Below are 27,769 nucleotides of genomic sequence, written 5' to 3'. Positions count from 1 at the left end.
CATGCGGTGTTCATGGTTTCCGGGACCATGCTGACCCGGAGCATCTGAACAGCGGCGGGGATCCAGTGAGTGACTGGGTTTCCAACTTTATAGGATCCCAAGCTGTACTGCTGTACGGTGGGGAGTCAGTCTGAGGAGCGCCATTGAGAGGCTGGCGGTCCAAAAGGGCCTGGACAAACCACCGGGGATCGAGGTAGCCGGACACCGAGGGATTGATTACCTGTCGGTCGGTACCTGGGCGACAAGTTGAAGGAGATCCAGACGTAACTTCAGTAAGGAGGTATATCTCCAAGAATCCAACCCAGAGGGGACCTGTGGCAGAGGTATCTTCTGAGGCTCATTGAGAGGGGTCTGTGGCAGAGACTTTCTCCCCAAGTTCACCAAGGAGGGTCTGTGGCAGAGACTTTCTCCCCAAGTTCACCAAGGAGGGTCTGTGGCAGAGACTTTCTCCCCAAGTTCAAGTTCACCAAGGAGGGTCTGTGGCAGAGACTTTCTCCCAAGTTCAAGTTCACCAAGGAGGGTCTGTGGCAGAGACTTTCTCCCAAGTTCACCAAGGAGGGTCTGTGGCAGAGACTTTCTCCCAAGTTCACCAAGGAGGGTCTGTGGCAGAGACTTTCTCCCCAAGTTCAAGTTCACCAAGGAGGGTCTGTGGCAGAGACTTTCTCCCAAGTTCAAGTTCACCAAGGAGGGTCTGTGGCAGAGACTTTCTCTCAAGTTCACCAAGGAGGGTCTGTGGCAGAGACTTTCTCCCAAGTTCACCAAGGAGGGTCTGTGGCAGAGACTTTCTCCCAAGTTCACCAAGGAGGGTCTGTGGCAGAGACTTTCTCCCGAGTTCAATTTCACCAAGGAGGGTCTGTGGCAGAGACTTTATCCTACAATTGTCCGAGTGATACTCCGGCCGCCGGGTCAGTGAGAGAGGACCGTCCGGGTACACTCAACCCACTCTGGCAGGAGTGGCGCAGAGAAGTGTTACGTTTGGGAGCAGGACTGTTTCCCTACCATCACACCTGAATCTGCTATTCTCTCTTCTTCTTCAGCTTTACTTTCCTCACCACAAGTTTACTGTTTTTACCCGGCAGGGTAATAAAGAGCACAGCAAAGAGCACCTGTCATGGACATTCCTTTACTTCTACTACATGCAATACGCATCATTCACCTCTAGGAATTTCAGAGGAGCCACAAGGTAACACGCCGCCCAAAAATCCAGAAGCTCCACTGGGGGGGTAATGCTACATATGCATTAAGATAAAAAGTCTTCTGTGTGCAGCAGCCTCCCCAGCACCCCCTAGTTACTTCCCTGAGGTCCCTCTCCATCCAGCGATGTCCACGAGTGTCTCAGCCATCCCTCCTGATTGGCTGGGATACAGCACCAAAGTCAAAGTCATACTTTCTGTTCTGCAGATATGATTCATTAGTGACTTAGAAAGTATTAAAGCCAATGAGTCGGCGTGACCACCGAAAAAGTGCAGAGGCTGATCTAAAGGCTTCAATACTTCCTGGGGGGGTTGCCTTGGGACAAGTACTGTATATACATTTAAAGTCCGGCCACAGAAAGCCACGCCAATAGAATTTTCAGAATGAATTCACATTGGCAGCTATTTTTCCTGTAAGACCCGTACAGTGCAAAAAAAAAAAAAAAAAGGGCGCAGTTGCTGCCCCCTGCAGGCTCTGCTGCCAACTGCAGCTGTTAGGAATATGCTACAGGTACCCCTTTGGACGCTTCTATGGCCCGGATTCACAAAGCACTTACGCCGACGTATCTCGAGATACGCCGCGTAAGTGTAACTATGCGCCGCCGTATCTGTGCGCCGTGCCCACAATCTGAGATACGCCTAAAAATAGGCTTCCTGCGACCGACGTAACTTGCCTACGCCGTCGTATCGTGGGCGCATATTTACGCTGGGCGCATTTTCTGCTCCCATTGATTTTCAATGCTCATATGCAAATGAGGGAGATATGCCGATTCACGGACGTAGTTGCGCCCGACGCATAATATACGCGGTTTGCGTAAGTCGTACGTCCGGCGTAAAGTTATTCCCCATACAGGAGGCGCAACTCATGCAAAGGTATGGACCAGGGAACACAGCCCCATTTGAATTAGGCGGGCTTGCGCCGGGCGGATTTACGCTACGCCGCCGCAAGTTTACAGGCAAGTGCACTTACGCTGTAAACTTGTGGCGGTAAATGGGATACGTTACGCCGCCGCAGCGTAACACAAATCTATGTGAATCTGGCCCTTAATTTGGATTTTTGGACGAATGCATTTTTTTAACGAAACAGAAATAAATAAAAACGAATTTCGGGAGTAACCAAATAAATGTATTTTTCAGATGAAAACGAAATTCCGAAACAAAATATTTCAGTGTGCACGTCTATTAAATAGTATTTTTTTTTGTGGTGCTGTGATACAGTGTAGTTCCGCTTTAAGCTTTTGTTTATTTTTATTTTTTATTTTTTTTATGTTTATGTGTAAAATTGCATTTGTTTTGTAGCAGAGGCACGACTCAGTTTATAAAAGGGATAAATCAGGGGAATAAAATGTAATTTTGGATGAGTTACGAGATGCTTCGGATCCCAGATGGAGGAACGGAATTTACTGCTCATTACGGTAATTCAATTCTGGATTTGTTTTCCAATACTTTGTATGGCTAAAGAGCCAAAAATTCAGCACAGAGCAACATCTCCGCCGTCCTATTCGTGTCACATGGAGCAAAGCACAGGATTTGTAGGGTGACCCTATCAGGGCCGCTGTTAGAAATCATTGGGGCCATAGGCGTGCGCAAGGGGTGTGTCAGGTGTGCCTGGGCACACCCTAATACAGGGGTTGGCAACTGGTCAGTGGTGGGCAGGTGACAGGTAAATTGCAATACTTCCTTGCCAACCCTTAGACCCTGGACAGGAGAGGTGGTGGGGGCAGGGCCGCCATCAGGGGGGGTACAGGCAGGACACCTGTAAAGGGGCTTGGGGGTCCCCAGGGGCCCAGATGACAACCCCCTTTTTTTTTATTTTTTTCAATTAATTTTTTTGTTTTTGTTCGTCAGTGCCCCAATCCCCCCGACCTGTAAGAGGCCCCAGGGGGCCGGATGGCAACCCCCTATTTATTTTTTTGTTCATCAGCCTCCTGACCTTAATTTGCAGCCCCGCCGCTTGTCAATTCGCTACACCCCCCCCCCCCCCAGCTTCTCAATTCGTGTCACCCCCCCCCCCCGGTTCTCAATTTGCAGAGGCATCCCCCCCCCCCCGTTTCTCCGCTGCCATCGCTCAGCAGGGGGGGGGAAACAAGCAGGATGTACTTTTGCGCCGGACGGGCGTATGGCTGGGCGTATTTATGCGCTCGGCGTAAGCCGGTGGGCCGGCGTATCCCAGGAAGTTGCGCCGGCGTAGTTGTGAGCATGCGCACAGGGGTGTGGTCATACGTCTGCGTCACTGCGCATGGCATGGTCCGTTCATGATACGCCGTGCGTAAAACACTGCTCCGCGCTCGGACCATCATTTGCATGGGGTCACACCCACTTCCACCTACGCCGACTTATGCCTTCGAAATCTAAGCCACGCCGACGCAGCTTGGGGAGCACTGGCTTCCTGAATTCCTGCGTCGGCGTAGCGCAAAGGAGATACGCTACGCCCGCATATCTATCTATATATCTATCTATCTATCTATAACTATCTATCTATCTATCTATCTATCTATCTATCTATCTATCTATCTATCTATCTATCTATCTATCTATTCTTGAAGTCATTAGTCCTGTGAACGCTTTCGTTTCTCCCCTGAAGCACTGCAGGTGGCAGATAACTCGGAATCCACTTTCGTTTCCTCTCTGTAGGAGGCTGAAGTTCTATGAGGTGTGGCCTTGCTCTTTCCTCCTGACTCATAGTGATGGCCGTGTTCCCAGAACCTATAATGAGCGCCATTTCTTTTGTATAAACATAATCACATTTCACTGTAACAGGAGCCTTCCGGCGTTCTCTCTGCCCAAACAGGTTTAAGAAACCCATTCACTAAAAGGTGAACCGAAGGCAACCGATAAAACATCTTCAAAGGAGATCCTCTAGCAACACTTTTCACTTAAAGCCCAACTCCAGACATGTAGGTAGATTCAGGTACGTGGGTGCAAACTTGCGGCGGCGTAAGTTAGCTAGGCAAGTACATGATTCTCAATGTACTTGCCTGCTAATATACGTCGGCGTAGCCTAAAGGGGGCGGGCGTAAGGGCGCCGAATTCAAATGTGTTGGAGGGGGGCGTGTTTTATGGTAATGAGGCTTGACCTCACGTTTTTTACATTTTTTTTTTAATGCGCATGCGCCGGGCGCCGACATTTCCCAGTGTGCATTGCAGCTAAGTACGGCGCACGGGCCTATTGATTTTGACGTGGACGTAAACAACGTAAATCCCGATTCGCGGACGACTTACGCAAACAACGTAAAAAATTCGAATCTCGCGGCGGGAACGGCGGCCATACTTTAACACGCCGTAGTATCTCTTTTGTGAATCTGGGCCTGTATTCTTAGTTCTGAAATGCTCCATGGTGTCCCTGTACTCAGTATGAGCTCCACTGCACATTCTTCAAATCAGTGCTAAAGTTAATATTTGCATATTGTGTAATCTGGGATCAGAGGCTCCCGGGTTGATCAACTTTTCAGCTTTTGCAAAGCACAGACTGTCAGATTGGAAAGACTATATACACTATGTTGCCAAAAGTATTGGGACGCCGCCGCCGGCCTTTACACGCACAACTTTAATGGCATCCCAGTCTTTGTTCCGTAGGGTTCAATATTGAGTTGGACCTATGTATTGTTTTCAGTGGCGGTGCAGGAGCGAGAGGGGGCAGCGGGGATTTGAACCAAAGTTGAAATATATAACATAACCAAGTAGCAACACCGCAACCACATATCTCTTTTCACCACTTTACTCAATAATTAACCCTTACCCAAACAATCCCTGGGTCTATACTGACGGAGGGCGGTCTGCAGGGGCGGACTGACCATTGAGTCACTCGGGCACTGCCCGAGGGCCCCATGCCACTAGGGGGCCACATCCGGGTTGCCAGGCTCAGTAAAACCAGGGACAGTATGTAAAAATCTGTGTTTTTTTTTTAGATCTGTCCCTGATATGTCCGAAAATGACATGCTTTTAATGTGAATATCCCAAGATTTTAGCTGCCCTGCCTCTGCACTGCCTCCTGGCGTGGTGGCCATCTGTAAGCCAGAGGGGCCCCATAATCTTCTATTGCCCCATGAGTTGTCAGTCCGCCCCTGGCAGTCTGTACTGAGAAAGGGGGGTCTGTTCTTAGTGAGGGGGATCCATACTGCAGGAGGGGGGTCTGTAGTTAGTGGAGGGGGGTCTGAAATATATACATATATAATGTATGGTGTGTGTGTGTCGGGGGGGGGGCAAAAATCCTTGCACCGGCCCTCTAAGGTCCGACAAAAAAGTCTGACTTTTTTTCTCGGAAAGTCCGGCCTTGTGTACGAGGCATAGCACAGTAATCAGTGCATTTTTTATAGCACTGATCGCTGTATAAATGTCAATGGTCAAAAGTGTCCAAATTGTCGCCGCAATGTCACAGTCCCACTAAAAATCACAGATCACCACCATTACTAGTAAAAGAAAAAAGTAAAAAAAAAAAATCGAGATAACTTTTTCGCAAACCAATTAATATACGATAATTGGGATTTTTTTTTTTTACCAAAAACATGTAGAAGAATACGTATTGGCCTGTTCTGAGTGGGACCCGTCCTGTTATACCGCTGTATGGTCTTGGCAATCTTGCAATCTTGCAACTCAGTTTCAGGGTCTTGGCAATCTTCTTATAGCCTCGGCCATCTTTATGTAGAGCAACAATTCTTTTTGTTCAGATCCTCAGAGAGTTCTTTGCCATGAGGCGTCATATAGAGCTTCCAGTGAGCAGTATGAGAGAGTGAGAGCGATAACACCAAAATTAACACACCTGCTCCCCATTCACACCTGAGACCTTGTAACACTAACGAGTCACATGACACCGGGGAGGGAAAATGGCTAATTGTGCCCAATTTGGACATTTTCACTTAGGGGTGTACTCATTTTTGTTAGACATTAATGGCTGTGTGTTGAGTTATTTTACACAAGCTGTACACTCCCTACACAACATTGTAGCAAAGTGTCATTTCTTCAGTGTTGTCACATGAAAAGATAGGAGAAAATATTTACAGAAATCTGAGGGGTGTACTTAATTTTGTGAGATACTGTATATAAGAATATATATATATATATATATATATATATATATATATATATATATATATATATATATATATATATATATATATATATATATATATATATATATTCCCCTTTAAGAGGCTACATGAGCGAGGGGATGAATCCATAACACACTAACTGATTTTTTTTACTTTTTCAATTTTGTGGTCATATATCCTTGCCAACATGAGGTGGACATTGCGTTTTATTTGTATAATTGTTCCTTACATTGGTGATCAGTGGGAAGAATGTCCCTTACATTGGTGATCAGTGGGAAGAATGTCCCTTACATTGGTGATCAGTGAGAAGAATGCTCCTTACATTGGTGATCAGTGGGAAGAATGTCCCTTACATTGGTGATCAGTGGGAAGAATGTCCCTTACATTGGTGATCAGTGAGAAGAATGTCCCTTACATTGGTGATCAGTGAGAAGAATGTTCCTTACATTGGTGATCAGTGAGAAGAATGTTCCTTACATTGGTGATCAGTGAGAAGAATGTTCCTTACATTGGTGATCAGTGAGAAGAATGTTCCTTACATTGGTGATCAGTGGGAAGAATGTCCCTTACATTGGTGATCAGTGAGAAGAATGTTCCTTACATTCATGGTCAGTGAGAAGAATGTCCCTTACATTGGTGATCAGTGGGAAGAATGTCCCTTACATTGGTGATCAGTGAGAAGAATGTCCCTTACATTGGTGATCAGTGGGAAGAATGTTCCTTACATTGGTGATCAGTGGGAAGAATGTCCCTTACATTGGTGATCAGTGAGAAGAATGTCCCTTACATTGGTGATCAGTGAGAAGAATCCTCCTTACATTGGTGATCACTGAGAAGAATGTCCCTTACATTGGTGATTAGTGAGAAGAATGTCCCTTACATTGGTGATCAGTGAGAAGAATGTTCCTTACATTGGTGATCAGTGAGAAGAATGTCCCTTACATTGGTGATCAGTGAGAAGAATGTTCCTTACATTGGTGATCAGTGAGAAGAATGTCCCTTACATTGGTGATCAGTGAGAAGAATGTTCCTTACATTGGTGATCAGTGAGAAGAATGTCCCTTACATTGGTGATCAGTGGGAAGAATGTTCCTTACATTGGTGATCAGTGGGAAGAATGTCCCTTACATTGGTGATCAGTGAGAAGAATGTCCCTTACATTGGTGATCAGTGGGAAGAATGTTCCTTACATTGGTGATCAGTGGGAAGAATGTTCCTTACATTGGTGATCAGTGGGAAGAATGTCCCTTACATTGGTGATCAGTGAGAAGAATGTCCCTTACATTGGTGATCAGTGAGAAGAATGTTCCTTACATTGGTGATCAGTGGGAAGAATGTTCCTTACATTGGTGATCAGTGGGAAGAATGTCCCTTACATTGGTGATCAGTGGGAATAATGTTCCTTACATTGGTGATCAGTGAGAAGAATGTCCCTTACATTGGTGATCAGTGAGAAGAATGTCCCTTACATTGGTGATCAGTGAGAAGAATGTCCCGTACATTGGTGATCAGTGAGAAGAATGTTCCTTACATTGGTGATCAGTGAGAAGAATGTTCCTTACATTGGTGATCAGTGAGAAGAATGTTCCTTACATTGGTGATCAGTGAGAAGAATGTCCCTTACATTGGTGATCAGTGAGAAGAATGTCCCTTACATTGGTGATCAGTGAGAAGAATGTCCCGTACATTGGTGATCAGTGAGAAGAATGTTCCTTACATTGGTGATCAGTGGGAAGAATGTCCCTTACATTGGTGATCAGTGAGAAGAATGTTCCTTACATTGGTGATCAGTGGGAAGAATGTCCCTTACATTGGTGATCAGTGAGAAGAATGTCCCTTACATTGGTGATCAGTGGGAAGAATGTTCCTTACATTGGTGATCAGTGAGAAGAATGTCCCTTACATTGGTGATCAGTGAGAAGAATGTCCCTTACATTGGTGATCAGTGGGAAGAATGTCCCTTACATTGGTGATCAGTGAGAAGAATGTTCCTTACATTGGTGATCAGTGAGAAGAATGTTCCTTACATTGATGATCAGTGAGAAGAATGTCCCTTACATTGGTGATCAGTGGGAAGAATGTTCCTTACATTGGTGATCAGTGAGAAGAATGTCCCTTACATTGGTGATCAGTGGGAAGAATGTCCCTTACATTGTTGATCAGTGAGAAGAATGTTCCTTACATTGGTGATCAGTGGGAAGAATGTTCCTTACATTGGTGATCAGTGAGAAGAATGTTCCTTACATTGGTGATCAGTGGGAAGAATGTCCCTTACATTGGTGATCAGTGGGAAGAATGTCCCTTACATTGGTGATCAGTGAGAAGAATGTTCCTTACATTGGTGATCAGTGGGAAGAATGTCCCTTACATTGGTGATCAGTGGGAAGAATGTCCCTTACATTGGTGATCAGTGAGAAGAATGTCCCTTACATTGGTGATCAGTGGGAAGAATGTCCCTTACATTGGTGATCAGTGGGAAGAATGTCCCTTACATTGGTGATCAGTGGGAAGAATGTTCCTTACATTGGTGATCAGTGAGAAGAATGTTCCTTACATTGGTGATCAGTGAGAAGAATGTTCCTTACATTGGTGATCAGTGGGAAGAATGTCCCTTACATTGGTGATCAGTGAGAAGAATGTTCCTTACATTGGTGATCAGTGAGAAGAATGTTCCTTACATTGGTGATCAGTGGGAAGAATGTCCCTTACATTGGTGATCAGTGGGAAGAATGTTCCTTACATTGGTGATCAGTGGGAAGAATGTTCCTTACATTGGTGATCAGTGAGAAGAATGTTCCTTACATTGGTGATCAGTGGGAAGAATGTCCCTTACATTGGTGATCAGTGGGAAGAATGTCCCTTACATTGGTGATCAGTGAGAAGAATGTTCCTTACATTGGTGATCAGTGGGAAGAATGTCCCTTACATTGGTGATCAGTGGGAAGAATGTCCCTTACATTGGTGATCAGTGAGAAGAATGTCCCTTACATTGGTGATCAGTGGGAAGAATGTCCCTTACATTGGTGATCAGTGGGAAGAATGTCCCTTACATTGGTGATCAGTGGGAAGAATGTTCCTTACATTGGTGATCAGTGAGAAGAATGTTCCTTACATTGGTGATCAGTGAGAAGAATGTTCCTTACATTGGTGATCAGTGGGAAGAATGTCCCTTACATTGGTGATCAGTGAGAAGAATGTTCCTTACATTGGTGATCAGTGAGAAGAATGTTCCTTACATTGGTGATCAGTGGGAAGAATGTCCCTTACATTGGTGATCAGTGGGAAGAATGTTCCTTACATTGGTGATCAGTGGGAAGAATGTTCCTTACATTGGTGATCAGTGAGAAGAATGTTCCTTACATTGGTGATCAGTGGGAAGAATGTTCCTTACATTGGTGATCAGTGAGAAGAATGTTCCTTACATTGGTGATCAGTGGGAAGAATGTTCCTTACATTGGTGATCAGTGGGAAGAATGTCCCTTACATTGGTGATCAGTGAGAAGAATGTTCCTTACATTGGTGATCAGTGGGAAGAATGTTCCTTACATTGGTGATCAGTGAGAAGAATAGAGAAAAGACCCTTTTATTGTCTTTTGGACCATTAAATTCTCCCACAATACCAAGATACATATTTATTAAAAAGAAAAAAAGGAACAGAAGCAATATAAAACAAACAATGCCGATCATGTGATCATAACCAACGCTATTAGACAGATGAGGATCCAACATAAATGCGGTCCCTCTGGTTGAAGTTTTGTATTGTTTAAGGATACCCCTTAGAAAACACAGTGATAATAAGAGTGTACGTAACGACTCCCAAAACGAGAGCGGCGATGTTCATGGCCAGGGCGGTCTTGGAGCTGCAAGCGGCGGCCTCTGCATTGTTGTTGTCGTCATAACTTCGTGTCTGAAAGAAAAATTGCTACATTTCAAGAAATACCTTCAGATGTCTATCTTCCAGACAATAAATAAATAAAAAAACAAATAGCAATTTAAAAGCAAAATCCACAACAATCTCACAAAACATTTTTATTGTCGCCTTTTCCTCCCTCCAGAACTTTTCCCTTTAACCACTTTTTGTTTACATGTAACAGTTATTTTTTTTTTGTTTGTTTGTTTGTTTGTTTTTTTGCTAGAAAATTACTTAGAACCCATAAAACAGGATATATATATTTTTTTAAATTGGAGAATAAATTGTTGGGTTTTGCAATATTTTTTTTTTGTTTGTGTCACACGGTATTTGCGTAGTGATTTTTCGAAAGCAGTTTATCGGGGGGGGGGGGAGAGATAATATTTTTTGAAGCCTTTTAAAGCGCTGCCTATACACAGTAAAATTTACATCGTTTGCCACCATAGCGCAACATGTTTGGTATATATATATATATATATATATATATATATATATATATATATATATATATATATATACCATATATTATATATTCGTCAAAAAAATTGTGTTATGCATTTCTTTATTTTGCATTTTAATATGCAAAAAAAAAAAATACATAAGAAAAAAAAAAAAACACTGATCGCCGCCATTACTAATAAAAAAATAATAATAAAAATGCCATAAAACTATCCCCTATTTTGTAGACGCTATAACTTTTGCGCAAACCAATCAATAAACGCTTATTGTGATTTTTTTTACCAAAAATATGTAGAAGAATACGTATCGGCCGTAACTGAGAAAAACATTTTTTGGGGGGATATTTATTATAGCAAAAAGTAAAAAAATATTTTATTTTTTTCAAAATTGTCTCTCTTTTTTTGTTTATGGCGCAAAAAATAAAAACCGCAGAGGTGATCAAACACCACCAAAAGAAAGCTCTATTTGTGGGGAATTTTTTTTTTAAATTTTGTTTGGGAACCACGTCGCACGACCGCGCAATTGTCAGTTAAAGCGACGCAGTGCCGAATCGCAAAAAGTGCTTTGGTCAGGAAGGTTGTAGATTCTTTCGGGGCTGAAGTGGTTAAGAAATGAAGGCTTAAAGGGGTTGTAAAGGTTCATGTTTTTACACCTTAATGCATCCTATGTATTAAGGTGGAAAAACATCCGATGGTATCGCCCCCCCCCCCCCCCCCCCCCCCCCCCGGAACCCCCTGTTTTACTTACCTGACCCTTCGAAAGTCCCGCGTGCGTCCATGTGATCCTCTTCGGTTCCCAGCCTGGCCGTTGATTGGCTAGGCTGGACGGATTGATATCAGCGCAGCCCTTGGCTGCCGCTGCTGTCAATCACAGCGGATGACGCGGCGCGCCGGGGGGCAGGGCCGAGTGATACAGTCGGCGGCTATGCAAAAGGTTTCCACCATGAGAGCTCGCATGAAAGTGGAAAGCTTTTGCAAGGAGGAGCCGAGACAGCCGCCGAGGGACCCCAGAAGCGGAGGATCGGGGCCACTCTGTGCAAAACGAGCTGCACAGTGGAGGTAAGTATAACATGTTTGTTAGTTAAAAAAAAGAAAAAAAAATTGCCTTTAGTGTTGCTTTAACTAAATAGTAAGGACAACTTAGAAAAAAAATAAATAAAATAAAATAAAATAAAAGTCACTGTAAAAAATATAAAAACTTAGGGAGGGGACAGCGTCAGTCAGAATGGGCAGAGGTTGGTATCAGTATGGCAATGGATTTTGTCAGCAGAACACTGGACAGGTTCAGTTATTTTTGTTTAGTTTTATTATTTTTTTATTTATTTTATTACAATTTTATTTTTAATAATTTTTATCAGCCCTATTTGGCAGAGGAGGGGTGGGGGGTCCATAAAGACATGGATGAGCGAGTTTGGGGTGGAGGAACTTGACCGGCCTGCACAGAGTCCTGACCTCAACCCGATAGAACACCTTTAGGATGAATTAGAGCGGAGACTGTGAGCCAGGCCTTCCCATCCAACATCAGTGCTGCCTGACCTCACAAATGCCCTTCTGGAAGAATGGTCAAACATTCCCTGTAGACACACTCCTAAACCTTGTGGACGGCCTTCCCAGAAGAGTTGAAGCTGTTATAGCTGCAAAGGGCGGGGCCAACTCAATATTGAACCCTACGGACTTAGACTGGGATGCCGTTAAAGTTCATGTGTGTGTAAAGGCAGGCGTCCCAATACTTTCGAATATATATATATATACACACACACACACACACACACTATATATATTTGTCTGTCGGCCCATTTAGTACAACGTCACTCAGTAACAAAGCACTGGGAGCCAATCCATTCTGACTCCTCGGGTTGGTCAAATAGCGAGTCACCCCCCCCTCCCCCACCGCACTGACCGCTCTGGTTTTTCCTGCTGACACCTAATCAGTGCAGAATATGATAGTGACATCGGGGTCATGCGGAGGAAACACAGAAGTCGGTGAAAGGATCATCTCTGGGACAATAAAAAAAGGGGAAATGAGCATTGAAACCGAACACTCCTTCCCACTCCTTCCCCATTCTATAAAAAAAAAAAAAAATAATGATATTATATATTATATATTCCAGATATAACAAATTCATTAAACTCTGATCCAGGGGCCCTTCCCACTGAGCCCCGGGAACCCTTTCCTCCAAATTCAGGGCCCTTTCCCACTGATCCCAGGGCTCTTTCCTCCGAGCTTGGGGCCCTTCCCCACTGATCCCGGGCTCTTTCCTCCGAGCCTGGGGCCCTTCCCCACTGATCCCTGGCCTCTTTCTTCCGAGCCTGGGGCCCTTCCCCACTGATCCCAGGCCTCTTTCCTACGAGCCTGGGGCCCTTCCCCACTGATCCGGGGGTCTCTTTCCTCCGAGCCTGGGGCCCTTCCCTACTGATCCCAGGGCTCTTTCCTCCGAGCCTGGGGCCCTTCCCCACTGATCCCAGGGCTCTTTCCTCCGAGCCTGGGGCCCTTCCCCACTGATCCCAGGGCTCTTTCCTCCGAGCCTGGGGCCCTTCCCCACTGATCCCAGGCCTCTTTCCTCCGAGCCTGGGGCCCTTCCCCACTGATCCTGGGGCTCTTTCCTCCGAGCCTGGGGCCCTTCCCCACTGATCCTGGGGCTCTTTCCTCCGAGCCTGGGGCCCTTCCCCACTGATCCCAGGGCTCTTTCCTCCGAGCCTGGGGCCCTTCCCCACTGATCCCAGGGGTCTTTCCTCCGAGCCTGGGGCCCTTCCCCACTGATCCCGGGGTTCTTTCCTCCAAGCCTGGGGCCCTTCCCCACTGATCCCGGGGCTCTTTCCTCCGAGCCTGGGGCCCTTCCCCACTGATCCCAGGGCTCTTTCCTCCGAGCCTGGGGCCCTTCCCCACTGATCCCAGGGCTCTTTCCTCCGAGCCTGGGGCCCTTCCCCACTGATCCCGGGGTTCTTTCCTCCAAGCATGGGGCCCTTCCCCACTGATCCCGGGGGGCTCTTTCCTCCGAGCCTGGGGCCCTTCCCCACTGATCCCGGGGGTCTTTCCTCCGAGCCTGGGGCCCTTCCCCACTGATCCCGGGGCTCTTTCCTCCGAGCCTGGGGCCATTCCCCACTAATCCCGGGCTCTTTCCTCCGAGCCTGGGGCCCTTCCCCACTGATCCCGGGGGTCTTTCCTCCGAGCCTGGGGCCCTTCCCCACTGATCCCGGGGGTCTTTCCTCCGAGCCTGGGGCCCTTCCCCACTGATCCCGGGGCTCTTTCCTCCGAGCCTGGGGCCCTTCCCCACTGATCCCGGGGGTCTTTCCTCCGAGCCTGGGGCCCTTCCCCACTGATCCCGGGGCTCTTTCCTCCGAGCCTGGGTCCCTTTCCCCACTGATCCCGGGCCTCTTTCCTCCGAGCCTGGGGCCCTTCCCCACTGATCCCGGCGGGCTCTTTCCTCCGAGCCTGGGGCCCTCCCCCACTGATCCCGGGGCTCTTTCCTCCGAGCCTGGGGCCCTTCCCCGCTGATCCCTGCAGGCTCTTTCCTCCGAGCCTGGGGCCCTTCCCCACTGATCTCGGGGCTCTTTCCTCCTAGCCTGGGGATCTTTCCCACTGGTCCCAGGCCTTTTCCACTGATCCCGGGAGCCCATCCCCAATGATCCCTGGGTCCCACCCCCAATGATCCCTGGGGCCCACCCCCAAAGATCCCGCGACCCTTTCCTCCGAGCCTGGAGCCCTGCCCACTGAGCCAGGGCCCTTTCCTTACATCCTGGGGCCCAATGCAACTCAGCAAAACATTAAAAAGCTTCCTGCACTACTTGTATGCGACTTAAGTGTGATGCGAGTGCCATAGACCGAAATGTTAAAAATGCAAAAGTCCCAAGGAAATAGCAAGAAAATCGCAAAGACGTTTCCTAGGAAACAGCAAGCAAGTTGCACACAAGTCGCAAAAAAGTCCCAAGGAAAGAACAAGCAAGTCGCAAGGAAGTCGCATGAAAAATAGGAAATCCCATGGAAAATGCAAGCAAGTTGCAAAGTCGTCCCAAAGAAATACCAAGCTAGTCGCAAACAAGTCATAACCGCTCCGTGTCTGCTACCACTCTCTGCCGATCCCTCCATTGGCTTCCACTCATCCAATTAAATTCAAGATACCAACAACAAAAAAGCCACCCACAGTTCTTCTCCCACCTACATCTCTAATCTAGTCTCATAATACCAACCTAATCGTTCTCTTCCTTCTCTCCAACTCCCTTTGTCACCTCCTCCATCCTTTGGAACTCCCTACCCCAAATCTGTCTGATAATCTCCTACTCTGTGTGCTTTTAGACGATCCCTGAAAACCCTCCTCTTCAGAGAAGCCTACCCTTCCCCCACCCAACAACTGTACTATTATTATCTCCATCGCCTCCTCCCCCACAGCTATTACCTCGTGTATCTCCAGACCCTCCCTTCTAGATTGTAAACTCCGACAAGCTGGGCCCTCCGATTCCTCCTGTATGAACTTGTATTGTAATTGTCAGTCCTCATGTTCAAAAGCGCTGCGCAAACTGTAGGCGCTACATAATAATAATAATAATAATAATAAAGTCCCAAAGAAGTAGCATGCAAGTCACAAGCAGATCGCAAGGAAATAGCAAGCAGGTCGCAAGGAAGTCCCAAGGAAATAGCAAGCAAGTCACAAGGAAGTCCCAAGGAAACAGCAAGTCACATGGAAGTCCCAAGGAAATAGCAAGTAGGTCGCAAGGAAGTCCCAAGGAAATAGCAAGTCACAAGGAAGTCCCAAGGAAATAGCAAGTCACAAGGAAGTCCCAAGAAAATAGCAAGTCACAAGGAAGTCCCAAGGAAATAGCAAGTCACAAGGAAGTCCCAAGGAAATAGCAAGTAAGTCACAAGGAAGTCCCAAGGAAATAGCAAGTAAGTCACAAGGAAGTCCCAAGGAAATCCCAAGGAAATAGCAAGTAAGTCACAAGGAAGTCCCAAGGAAATAGCAAGTCACAAGGAAGTCCCAAGGAAATAGCAAGTCACAAGGAAGTCCTAAGGAAATAGCAAGTCACAAGGAAGTCCCAAGGAAATAGCAAGCAAGTCGCAAGGAAGTCCCAAGGAAATAGCAAGCAAGTCACAAGGAAGTCCCAAGGAAATAGCAAGCAAGTCGCAAGGAAGTCCCAAGGAAATAGCAAGCAAGTCGCAAGGAAGTCACAAGGAAATAGCAAGTCACAAGGAAATAGCAAGTCACAAGGAAGTCCCAAGGAAATAGCAAGCAAGTCACAAGGAAGTCCCAAGGAAATAGCAAGTCACAAGGAAGTCCCAAGGAAATAGCAAGTCGCAAGGAAGTCCCAAGGAAATAGCAAGCAAGTCGCAAGGAAGTCCCAAGGAAATAGCAAGCAAGTCACAAGGAAGTCCCAAGGAAATAGCAAGTGACAAGGAAGTCCCAAGGAAATAGCAAGTCACAAGGAAGTCCCAAGGAAATAGCAAGTCACAAGGAAGTCCCAAGGAAATAGCAAGCAAGTCGCAAGGAAGTCCCAAGGAAATAGCAAGCAAGTCACAAGGAAGTCCCAAGGAAATAGCAAGTGACAAGGAAGTCCCAAGGAAATAGCAAGTCACAAGGAAGTCCCAAGGAAATAGCAAGCAGATTGCACAAAAGTCCCAAGGAAATAGCAAGCAAGTCGCAAAGTCTCAAGGAAATAGTAAGCACGTTCCCTGACTTCGGGGTCGCAGCAGTGTGAACCGAACCTTACATCTGCTCTTGGACATCTGCTCTTGGGGCCCCTTCCCCCATGGTGGCAAGTGCGACCAAAAAGTTAAAATCGATGACCAGGCAGAGATACATTGTTATCATTTGTTAACTTTCGGAAAGCGCTTTGATTGGCCCGTGTATGAGAGCTTAAGGGTCCAACTTTACCTGGCAAGAATAGCAAATGGCAGCGAGTCCCAGAGGAAAACAGCAGCACAGGAAGTTGCAGATGGACCAGCACAGGTAGTCGCTGTGTCTTGGCTGGATCATGACCGATTGAGGGTTCACCACCACCACGTTGGTGCTCTGCTGGCCCATGAGGGACTGTTGAGGTGGAGGCATGGGTCCTGTTGGGTAGTACGGTTGGTAGGACCCAGGAGCCGGAGGGTAGTATGGTCCCGGAGCTGGGGGTCCAGGAGCCGAAGGGTAGTATTGTCCCATATCTGGGGGCCCAGGAGCCGAAGGGTAGTATTGTCCCATATCTGGGGGCCCAGGAGCCGAAGGGTAGTATTGTCCCATATCTGGGGGCCTAGGAGCCGACGGGTAGTATGGTCCCATATATGGAGGCCCAGGAGCCTGAGGGTAGTATGGTCCCATATCTGGGGGCCCAGGAGCCTGAGGGTAGTATGGTCCCGTATCTGGGAGCCCGGGAGCCGAAGGGTAGTACGGTGGGGGGGGACTGCTGGGGTCTTGCTTTTCAGCCGGATAGCCCTCCTGGAAGTTTGGATTCTGCATGATCCTTCTCCCTCCCGGAATGATCGTATTCCCCCACACAAATCTCTCTGCGGCGTCCTCTGTGCCTCTTGGATGCAAAAATGAAAGAGGAGCACAAGGTCTGCTAAAACTGTCTGTTACCCCTCCCCCCAGCCCCCTCCGGCCCAGCCCCCACCCATCACAACTCTCTCCTATGTGAAGATTACTCACATGTTTCTGGAAACAGGAAACATTCCTGCGTCTTCCTCATTCCTCATACAAGTTTAACCACTTAAAGGACCGAGCCTCTTTCTGAGATTTGTTGTTTACAAGTTCAAAATAGTTATTTTTTCTGCTAGAAAATTACTTACAAAAAAAAAAGTATAATGTTTGGGGGTTCTAACACCCTAGAGCAGGGATATGCAATTAGTGGACCTCCAGCTGTTGCAAAACTACAAGTCCCATCATGCCTCTGCCTCTGGGTGTCATGCTTGTGGCTGTCAGAGTCTTGCTATGCCTCATGGGATTTGTAGTTCTACAACAGCTGGAGATCTGCTAATTGCATATCCCTGCCCTAGAGAAAAAAATGGCGGTAGTTGCAATACTTTGTCACATCGTATTTGCGCAGCACTTTTTTGGGGAAAAAAGACAACAGTAAAGTTAGCCCATTTTTTTTTTCAAAATTGCGCTTCCGCCCGTGGAATGGCGACAAACTACCCTTACCCTTAAGAATCTCCATAGGTGACGTTTAAAAAAAAAAAAATCTACAGGTTGCACGTTTTGAGTTACAGAAGAGGTCTAGGGCTAGAATTATTGCTCTCGCTCTACCGATCGCGGCGATACCTCACACGTGTGGTTTGAACACCATTTTAATATGGGGGTGCTGCTCATGTGTGCGTTCGCTTCTGCGCGCAAGCTCGGCGGGACGGGGCGCGTTTACATTTTTTGAAATGTATTTCTTTTAGCTTTTATTTTTACACTGTTTTTTTTTTTTAAAGGTGCCACTTTACAGCGGGAGAGAGCGTCGAGTCAACGACGGAAGTAGACCGGAGGGGAGAAGACCGGGCACCCGCTAGTAAAAGAGTGGGCAGAAGATAGTGGAGGAGCCCGGCAGAAGACACCGAAGAGCGGGGGGAAGAGGCCGGAGAGAGCGGAGAAGTCGAAAGAGACCCCCGAAGTCGGAAGAAGACCCCCAGAGCTGCCTAAAAAATTACTTTAAAAACCTTTGTAGTGTGTTTTTTATTGACACTTTTTCCCCCCAGGTGAATGGGTACCCCACACTCATTCACATAGGGTGGGGAGGCCGGGATCTGGGGGCCCCCTTATTAAAGGGGGCAGAGGCGGCTCTTGGCTTTGTGAGTCCTTAGGCAAAACTAGACATGGGGCCCCACTCACACCCATGATGGGAAAAATAATTCAAGTACAAGAGCCCTCTTCCCCACAACCCTGGCCGGTGGTTGTGGGGGTCTGCGGAAAGGGGGCTTATCGGAATCTGGAAACCCCCTTTAACAAGGTGGCCCCCAGATCCTGCTCTTTAATAACTAAGGGGCGGGGCCACCCAGTGATGTCACCTGGTGAACCCGCCCACTTGTGACGTCATTGACTGAGGGCATGCTGGGTCATTGACGTCACAAGGGGTTGTGTCACAGATATTTACTGGTTGTTAGGGACTCTGACGGCCCCGCTCCTGAGTCAGGGCTCTTAACACTGCCTGAGCACATCAGTGTTAAGGTCCCCTGTCCCTCAAAACTGGGATAATGCATTGGGTAAGTTAGGCGGCCACAAGGCTCCTGTGAGTGTGAGGCCTTAGGCGACCGCCTAATTTGCCTAATTAAAGAGCCGCCTCTGAAAGGGGGCTCCCAGATTCAGATAAGCCACATGACCCCAACAACCAACGGCCAGGATTGTCAGGAAGAGGCCCTTGTCCTCATCAACATGGGAAGAAGGTGCTTTGGGGTGGGGGGCGCAGTGCCCCCCTGCCCCCAAAGCACCAACCCCCACATGTTGAGGGTATGTGGCTTGGTTTGGTCTAGGGGGGGGGGTGCTCGCTCGCCCCCCCCTTTCCTGACCTTCTGGGCTGCGTGCTTGGATAAGGGTCTGGTATGGATCCTGGGGGAACCCCCATGCCACTTCTTTTGGTGTTGGGGGTTCCCCTTAAGATCCATACCAGACTGAGGTCTGGTATCGTCCTGGGGGGGGGACCCCACGCCAATTTTTTTTTACAATATTCGCCGGGTTCCCCTTCAAGATTCTCAGCACACAAGTCGCCACGCAAGTCGGATCATCTTGATCTGACCTCTATTCAAATCAATGGGCTACCATAGGGAACCATTGATTTTGAATAGAGAAAGAAAAAAAAGCGGCCGAAAGCTGGTGCTGTGAAAAGTGTATTGAATTCTATTAAAAATGCGGAAAAAAATTGCGTTGAAAACAACCTTTTTTGGCATCTGTACTAGCTTTACAGACCGTTTTTTAAAACGTCTGTGGGCATAAGGCCTGACACTAAAATGCCCAAAAAAAAAGTAGAGCTATGGGCGGAAGTGAGGTTTTGACGTCGCTTCTGCCCTGCTATGGTATGGAGACGGGTGGGGGGGCCATCTTCCCCTCACTCGTCTCCATGTCAAGCAGCAACGAGAACCCGATCGCCTCCGCCGACGGCTCTGGTAAGCGGCGGAGGGCACCGGAGAGCTGTGGGGGGTCGTCTCCCACCGCCTATAATAGTGATCTTGCGGCGAATCCGCCGCAGAGACCACTTTTATCTGAAAGAGGACCGCTCACTGAAGAAGAGGATACCTGGGTTATGGTAGCTAGCTGCTACCATAATAATGGTATTCTTCGTTTGGCAGTCCGGAAGTGGTTAAAGCGGGGATTCTCCCTAAAATTTATTTTATTTTTTTCTAGCGTGTCATTCAGCATAGTAGCGTGAGCTACAGTATGCCTTTATATATTTTTTTGGCGCCGTACTCACTGTTTAATCGCGTAGTAAAGTTTCAGGGGAATGGGCGTTCCTATGCAGAGGGCTCGTGATTGACGGCCAGCTATGGCGCGTCACGCTTGACCGAAATAGGAGTTTGCTCTTCACTGCGCCTGCGCAGTCAGCTCCGATGTCTGTGCGCAGGCGCCGTATAGCGCCGTGAAGAGCCGAGACCTACTCCGGCTATTTTTGTGAAGCGTGACGCGCCATAGCCGGCCGTCAATCACGAGCCCTCTGCATAGGAACGCCCATTCCCCGCGGGGAGTCTGAAACTTTACTACGTGATTAAACAGTGAGTAAGGCGCCAAAAAAAATATATAAAGGCATACTGTAGCTCGCGCTACTATGCTGAATGACATGCTAGAAAGTTGTTTTTTAGGGTGAAACACCGCTTTAAGAATGGACCAATTTTTTTTTATAATTTTTTCAATTTTTTTTTGTTTTGAGTGTTGTAGTCCAACACCATTCTAAAATTATTTCCATCTATATTCGAATCCCTAATCTGATTGGAAACTAATGTCTGTCTATCTAAAGCTAGAGACGAACACTTGAGATTGAGCGACGATATCCTCTTCACGGGTACAATTTTGGCGTAATCTGATGAATCGTCCCCTGGGGGGGGGGGGGGATGTTGCACAACCATGAGCAATGGTGGCAACTCTTCAGGGGAATGCAAGCGTTTCGATTAGTAGGTTTGAAATAAAATTACACAACCTAGAATTATCTGTATCCTTTGAAATCTCAAAATCTAAAAAGACCATCTTTGCATGACTGATATTCCATGTAAGAGAAATATTCTTATTGTTCATATCCAAAGTCCGTATAAACCAATCCAGATTGGACGACACCTTCCCAAATCATAATGAGATCATCAATAAATCTTCTATAGCAGACCAGTTCAGGGGGGACGATGTTTAACCACTTAAGCCCTGGACCACATTGCTGCCTAAAGACCCAAGGGGTTTTTACAGTTCGGGACTGCGTCGCTTTAACAGACAATTGCGCGGTCGTGCGACGTGGCTCCCAAACAAAATTGGCGTCCTTTTTTCCCCACAAATAGAGCTTTCTTTTGGTGGTATTTGATCACCTCTGCGGTTTTAATTTTTTGCGCTATAAACAAAAATAGAGCGACAATTTTGAAAAAAAATGCAATATTTTTACTTTTTGCTGTAATAAATATCCCCCAAAAACATATATAATTTTTTTTTTTCCGATACGTATTCTTCTACCTATTTTTGGTAAAAAAAAAACGCAATAATCGTTTATCGGTTGGTTTGCGCAAAATTTATAGCGTTTACAAAATAGGGGATAGTTTTTTTGCATTTTTTATTTACTACTAATGGCGGCGATCAGCGATTTTTTTCGTGACTGCGACATTATGGTGGACACTTCGGACTATTTTGACACATTTTTGGGACCATTGTCATTTTCACAGCAAAAAATGCATTTAAATTGCATTCTTTATTGTGAAAATGACAGTTGCAGTTTGGGAGTTAAACACAGGGGGCGCTGTAACATTTAGGGATCACTGTGTGTGTGTTTACTAGTGTAGGGGGGTGTGGCTGTAGGAATGACATCATCGATCGGATCTCCCCTATAAAGGGGATCACCCGATCGATGCTCCGCCACAGTGAAGCACGGGGAAGCCGTGTTTACACACGGCTCTCCCCGTTCTTCAGCTCCGGGGAGCGATCGCGACGGAGCGGTTAAAAACAAATAGCCGCGCCATCATCCCGGATCGCTCCCCGAGCGGACCCGACCTCCGCATGTACCAGGGGGGGTCCCGATCGGACCCCCCACCCACGTCTAGAAGAGGATGTACAGGTACGTACATGTGCCTGTCCATGCCATTCTGCTGACGTATATGTACATGAGGAGGTCGGGAAGTGGTTAAAGATGGCTTATTCGTCCCACTGGGCCATAAAAATAAAAAATAAATTGGCCACACTGGGAGCGAAACAAGCCCCCATCACGTCTCCTCTGGTCTGCAAATAATACTCCTTATCATACCAAAAATTGTTCCTGGATAAGCAGAAAATTCAAGCTGCTCAGCAGGAACTTTTTGTGTTTCCTAGACCAGTGGTCATCAACTCCTTTCCTCAAGGCCCCCTAACAGGCAGGGCCGGATTCCAGAAAAGGCCAACAAGGCCAGGCCTCGGGGCGGCAGTGGGTGCAGGGGCGGCACTGTGGCTGAGAGGAGAGGACACTTTCACTTTCATTTCGGGAGTTCCCCCCTGTCATACGGATGGTGAGAGGAGAGAAAACAGAGGGAAGAGGAGGTGAGATGGTTCTCGGCAGCAGCACCCCCCCCTTCCGGTTCTCAATGTCATTTTGTCATTTTTGGCAGCAGAACCCCCCAATGCTCAATGTCATTTTTGGCAGCAACAACCCCCAGGTTCTCAGTGTCATTTTCGGCAGTACCAATCCCATTCCCCCACCCCCCCTCCGCTTCTCAATGCATCTCAGAATCCTGCCGAAAAAGTCCCCCGGCGGATAATGTCCCCCCCGTACTGTGTAGACGAGGGCGGCATTGAAGGACCCGGCCTTGGGGCGGCAAAGGGAGTAAATCTGGGCCTGCGAACAGGCCATATTGTATGTAATACCTTTGGGAGATGCAGACTAGAATACTGCAATCACTGAGCAGCAAATTATATCACCTGTGATGCATTTCAGTTATCTTGCAAACCTGGCCTGTTAGTGGGCCCTGAGGACAGGGTTGATGACCGCTGGTCTAGGAGACACAAAAAGTTCCTGCTGAGCAGTTTGAATTTTCTGCTTATCCAGGAACTCTTTCTGGCATGATAAGGAGTATTATCTGCAGACCATAGGAGACGCGATGGGGGCTCATTTCGCTCCCACAGGTGATATCATTTGCTGCTCAGCGATTTTAGTATTCTAGTCTGCATCTCCCCAAGGTAATACATAAAATCTGGCCTGTTAGTGGGCCCTGAAGACAGGGTTGAGGACCACTGTCCTAGACAAAGTGGTGGAGACAAAGTGGTGGAGGAGAGAGCCCATTGGACCGATTACGAGTCATTACGTCCAATAATGGTGTACCATGAGCTCACGTCAGCCATAACCAGAATACTTGACGAAGAACATTTCAACGTTTCCAAGATCAGAATAATATGTTTTATATCTTTGAGAAAGGCTGGAGAAAAGAATCTATATATTGGCCCAGTCTGGCCGAAAAAAAGAGTCAATCCCATCAACGATAGGCCTACCCAGAGTGTTGGCACCATCTTTATGAATTTTAGGCAAGACGTATATAAAATGGGAGTTCTACAGAAAAGAGGATCCAAATATGCAGCCTCCATCAAGTGCCATTTATCTTTAAATTGCAACATATGGTCCTTATTCGTCACTTTATAGGTGTCCCTGTCACTTAATAGACGGATCCCTTCTGCTTGGTAATATTCTTTACTAAGAACAACCAGACCTCCACCCAGGGGTGGATCCGGGGGGGGGCAACGGGGCAATTATCCCCTCCCCGAGAAATATGTTGCGGGCCGGGTAGGTGAGCGAGCAGGTGGCTCCGTGGGCGGGTGAGAGCGTGCGGGCGGCATGGTTTGTGGGCGGGCGAGAGCGAGCAGGCCAGGCAGAGTGGTTTGTGGGCGGGCTGCCGGGTGGCTCAGTGTGTGGGCAGGTGAGAGAGCAGGCTCGGTTTGAGCGGGCAGCTGGACAATCAGCGAGCCAGTAGGTGGGGGAGCAGAGAGATGAGATCATCCCTCACTGCCCCACGCCCGGCCTGCATCCCTGCAGTAACTTCCGCCCTCACTGTGCAGGCAGCAGAGAGATTACATTATGTCTCTGCTGGCTGACTCTGGGACACAGCAAGAGACAAGCAAAACACCACCTTAGCAGGCAAGTGACAATCCGCAACGTGTGGCAAGTGACATTCCTTAACGTGTGGCAGGCGACGTGGCAAGTGTCTATACGCAACGCGTGGTAGGCAAGTGACATTCCGCAACGTGTGGCAGGCGACGTGGCAAGTGTCTATACGCAACGCGTGGTAGGCAAGTGACAATCCGCAACGTGTGGCAGGCGACGTGGCAAGTGACAATTCGCAACGCGTGGTAGGTGACTATCCACATCTAGAATTTAAAAAAAAAAATAATAAATAGACCACGCTAAAAAGTACTAAAACAGATATTTTTTCAGCTATTTCCAAGCCATTCAACCGGAAGCTGCAATTATGTAAAACAAGGGCAAAATTTGGAAAATAAATAAATAAATAATAATTAAAAAAAAAAAAAAAAAAAAAACACGTGCTAACCTGGCGATTATTCAATAGTGAAATTGATAATGAATTGAAAATATAAAATGATAAATAAACCACCAATATTCAAATGTTGAAAAATATCCCATACAAAAACTTGATATTGTGATGAATTGATAAAAATCAATAATAAAAAAGTCCACAAATGTGGTTAGTGAAATCCAAAAATAAGTGTCCATTAAAAATATAAAACCAACAATTTTTGTAAATTGGATTAAGTAGAAAACCGAACAAATAAATTATACACCGGTATTCTGTGACAAAAAGTCCATACAAGTGTTGAATCCACCACCAAATCAGTAGAAATTACTTCTTACCAACTTGCCACGACCCCCTCGTGACAGAGGATGAAGAGAATGCATGCAATGGATCGCAGCTTAACTCCACGCAGGCACAGTCACGGATTCTTCGAAATAGCCTCCCGACCAATTAACCATCCATGGATGCACGCGATACATAGAAAATACAAACGCTCCATATAGGGTAATTAAAATTTATTATAAAAACCAAAAAAAAGTAGTACACTTACAATGTTGCAGTTTAAAAAGAGCGTTGAATCTGATGTGCCGGCCGGTGCAGAAAACAGACAACCCGTCCTTCTGGGTAAACGTATGGAGTACAAGGCGACGTCAGCCGTCGCTCTGCCCTACGTACGTTTCGCAATAACTTACTTAGTACAGGGGACTATCAGCATCTTGGTGGCAGGCAAGTGACAATCTGAAACGTGCGGCAGGTGAAGTGGCAATCCACAAGGTGTGGCAGGTGACTTGGCAAGTGACAATCCACAAGGTGTGGCAGGTGATGTGGCAAGAGACAATCTGCAAATGGTGGCAGGCAAGTGGCGATCCGCAACATATGTCAGCTGGAGACATGGCAAGTGACAATTCACAATGCGTGGCAAGTGACAATCCACAAGGTGTGGCAGGTGACGTGGCAAGTGACAATCCACAAGGTGTGGCAGATGACGTGGCAAGAGACAATCTGCATATGGTGGCAGGCAAGTGACAATCCACAAGGTGTGGCAGGTGACGTGGCAAGTGACAATCCACAAGGTGTGGCAGATGACGTGGCAAGAGACAATCTGCATATGGTGGCAGGAAAGTGACAATCTAAAAGTTGTGGCAGGTGACAATCCACAAGGTGCGGCAGGTGACGTGGCAAGAGACAATCTGCATATGGTGGCAGGAAGTGACAATCCAAAACGTGTGGCAGGTGCTGTGGCAAGCGACAATTTGCAATGCGTGGCAGGTGACGTGGCAAGTGACAATCCACAAGGTGTGGCAGGTGACGTGGCAAGAGACAATCTGCATATGGTGGCAGGCTAGTGACGATCCGAAACGTGTGGCAGGTGACGTGGCAAGTGACAATCCGCAAGGTGTGGCAGGTGATGTGGCAAGCGACAATTTGCAACGCGTGGCAGGTGACGTGGCAAGTGACAATCCACAAGGTGTGGCAGGTGACATGGCAAGCGACAATTTGCAATGCGTGGGAGGTGACGTGGCAAGAGACAATCTGCATATGGTGGCAGGCTAGCAACGATCCGAAACGTGTGGCAGGCGACATGGCAAGTGACAATCCACAAGGTGTGGCAGGTGACATGACAAGCGACAATTTGCAACACGTGGCAGGTGACAATCCACAAGGTGTGGCAGGTGACGTGGCAAGAGACAATCTGCATATGGTGGCAGGCTAGCGACGATCCGAAACATGTGGCAGGTGACAATCCGCAAGGTGCGGCAGGTGACGTGGCAAGTGACAATCTGCGTCTGGTGGCAGGCAAGTGACAATCCGAAACGTGTGGCAAGTGACAATCCGAAACGTGTGGCAAGTGACAATCCGAAACGTGTGGCAGGTGACATGGCAAGTGACAATCCACAAGGTGTGGCAGGTGACATGGCAAGTGACAATCCACAAGGTGTGGCAGGTGACATGGCAAGTGACAATCTGCAAGTGACAATCCAAAACGTGTGGCAGGTGACAATCCGCAATGCGTGCCAGGTGATGTGGCAAGTAACAATCCACAAGGTGTGGCAGGTGACATGGCAAGTGACAATCCACAAGGTGTGGCAGGTGACATGGCAAGTGACAATCTGCAAGTGACAATCCAAAACGTGTGGCAGGTGACAATCCGCAATGCGTGCCAGGTGATGTGGCAAGTAACAATCCACAAGGTGTGGCAGGTGACGTGGCAAGTAACAATCTGCATCTGGTGGCAGGCAAGTGACAATCCGAAACGTGTGGCAGGTGATGTGGCAATCCACAAGGTGTGGCAGGTGACGTGGCAAGTGACAATCCACAACGTGTGGCAGGCGATGGTGGCAAGTGACACACTCTAGGCTCCCACCGATTCTGCATTATGGCGAGTTGAAGCACTTCATTTTTTATTACAATGTAATAATAGAAAATAATGCACTTCAATCATCCTGGCACCTTTAAAACCATGGCGCCAGGATGATTGAAGCGCCAACACCAGTCATTTCCCAGATAAATTGCCCACAAAAAAAACAAAAAACGTATTGTCTTGCAGTGCCCCTCCCGAGACTAGACTCAGGATCCGCCCCCGTCTCCACCTTTGTCTGCTGGACCTATGACAATTTCCATCCCTCTTCGGATGCACTGGGGGGGGTTGTTATTTTTCTTACATTAAGCCCATATTTTTTAACGCCTCAAAGAAATTTGTTACCCGTGTTGAGAGGGTTAAAAGTCGACTCGTTGTTGGGAGCGACTATTGTAAGAGGGCGGAGTGACTACAGACAGTTGAGCAGACATAATTGCGAGTAACAGAACAGCCATGGCCTCCCCTCCGGCGTTTGAGGGTGTCGCTAAAGCTGCGTTCTAACGGAGGAAAGCCCATTGCAATGGAAAAAACAAAGGACCCCTTTATTGTCTTTTGAACCATTAAATTCTCCCACAATATGAACATACACATTTATTAAAAAAATAAATGAAAAAAAAGGAACAGAAGCAACCTAAAACAATGGCGATCCTAACCAACGCTATTAGACAGATGAGGGTCCAACATAAAGACGGTCACCTTGAAGCATTGTTTAAGAATACTTCTGAGAATACAGAACAGCAATAATAATGTACATAACGACTCCCAAAACGAGAGCGCTGATGTTCAGGGCCAGGGCGGTCTTGGAGCTGCAAGCGGCGGCCTCTGCATTGTTGTTGTCGTCATCACCTCGTGTCTGAAAGAGAAAGAAGAAATTGCTACATTTCTAGATATACACGTAGCTTTCTATCTACCGGACGATAGAATACAAACAAAAACACAAACACAAACAAGCAATTTAAAAGCAATAACATAATAGACAAAATCCAAAATAATTTCTCTCCCCCCTCTAGAAAATTATTTAGAACCCCTAAAACACACACACACTTTTTTTTTTTTTAAAAGCAGAGAATTAGAAGGTTTCGCAATTTATGTCAGAAATTTTCAAAAGCAGTTTTTTGGGGGGGAAAAATTTTTTTTTTTTAAACATTATTGAAGAAAAAAGAAAAAAAGAAAAGAA

General features: G+C 47.0%; 1 protein-coding gene across 2 annotated transcripts in view; it reads right to left on the bottom strand.

The window, feature by feature from the left end:
• Window positions 1-9,858: 9,858 nt before the first annotated feature.
• Window positions 9,859-27,769, bottom strand: part of LOC120916250 (proline-rich antigen homolog) — a 26,329-nt gene continuing 8,418 nt past the window's right edge. Inside the window, exons 1-2 of one of the 2 annotated variants that reach the window (XM_040327122.1) lie at window positions 16,477-17,150; window positions 9,859-10,148 (exon numbers count right to left, since the gene is read on the bottom strand). In XM_040327122.1, the coding sequence (XP_040183056.1) occupies window positions 10,005-10,148; window positions 16,477-17,043 (711 nt within the window). In that variant the 5' untranslated portion in view covers window positions 17,044-17,150 and the 3' untranslated portion in view covers window positions 9,859-10,004. Of the gene's footprint in view, window positions 10,149-16,476; window positions 17,151-27,288; window positions 27,446-27,769 lie in introns of those variants that run through there. The other variant, XM_040327123.1, reaches the window with a different exon arrangement.

Source organism: Rana temporaria, chromosome 10, assembly GCF_905171775.1.
Source record: "Rana temporaria chromosome 10, aRanTem1.1, whole genome shotgun sequence".
NCBI lineage: Eukaryota > Metazoa > Chordata > Amphibia > Anura > Ranidae > Rana > Rana temporaria.
Note: the sequence above shows the minus strand (reverse complement) of the source record. Positions and strands in the feature narration are given on the sequence as shown.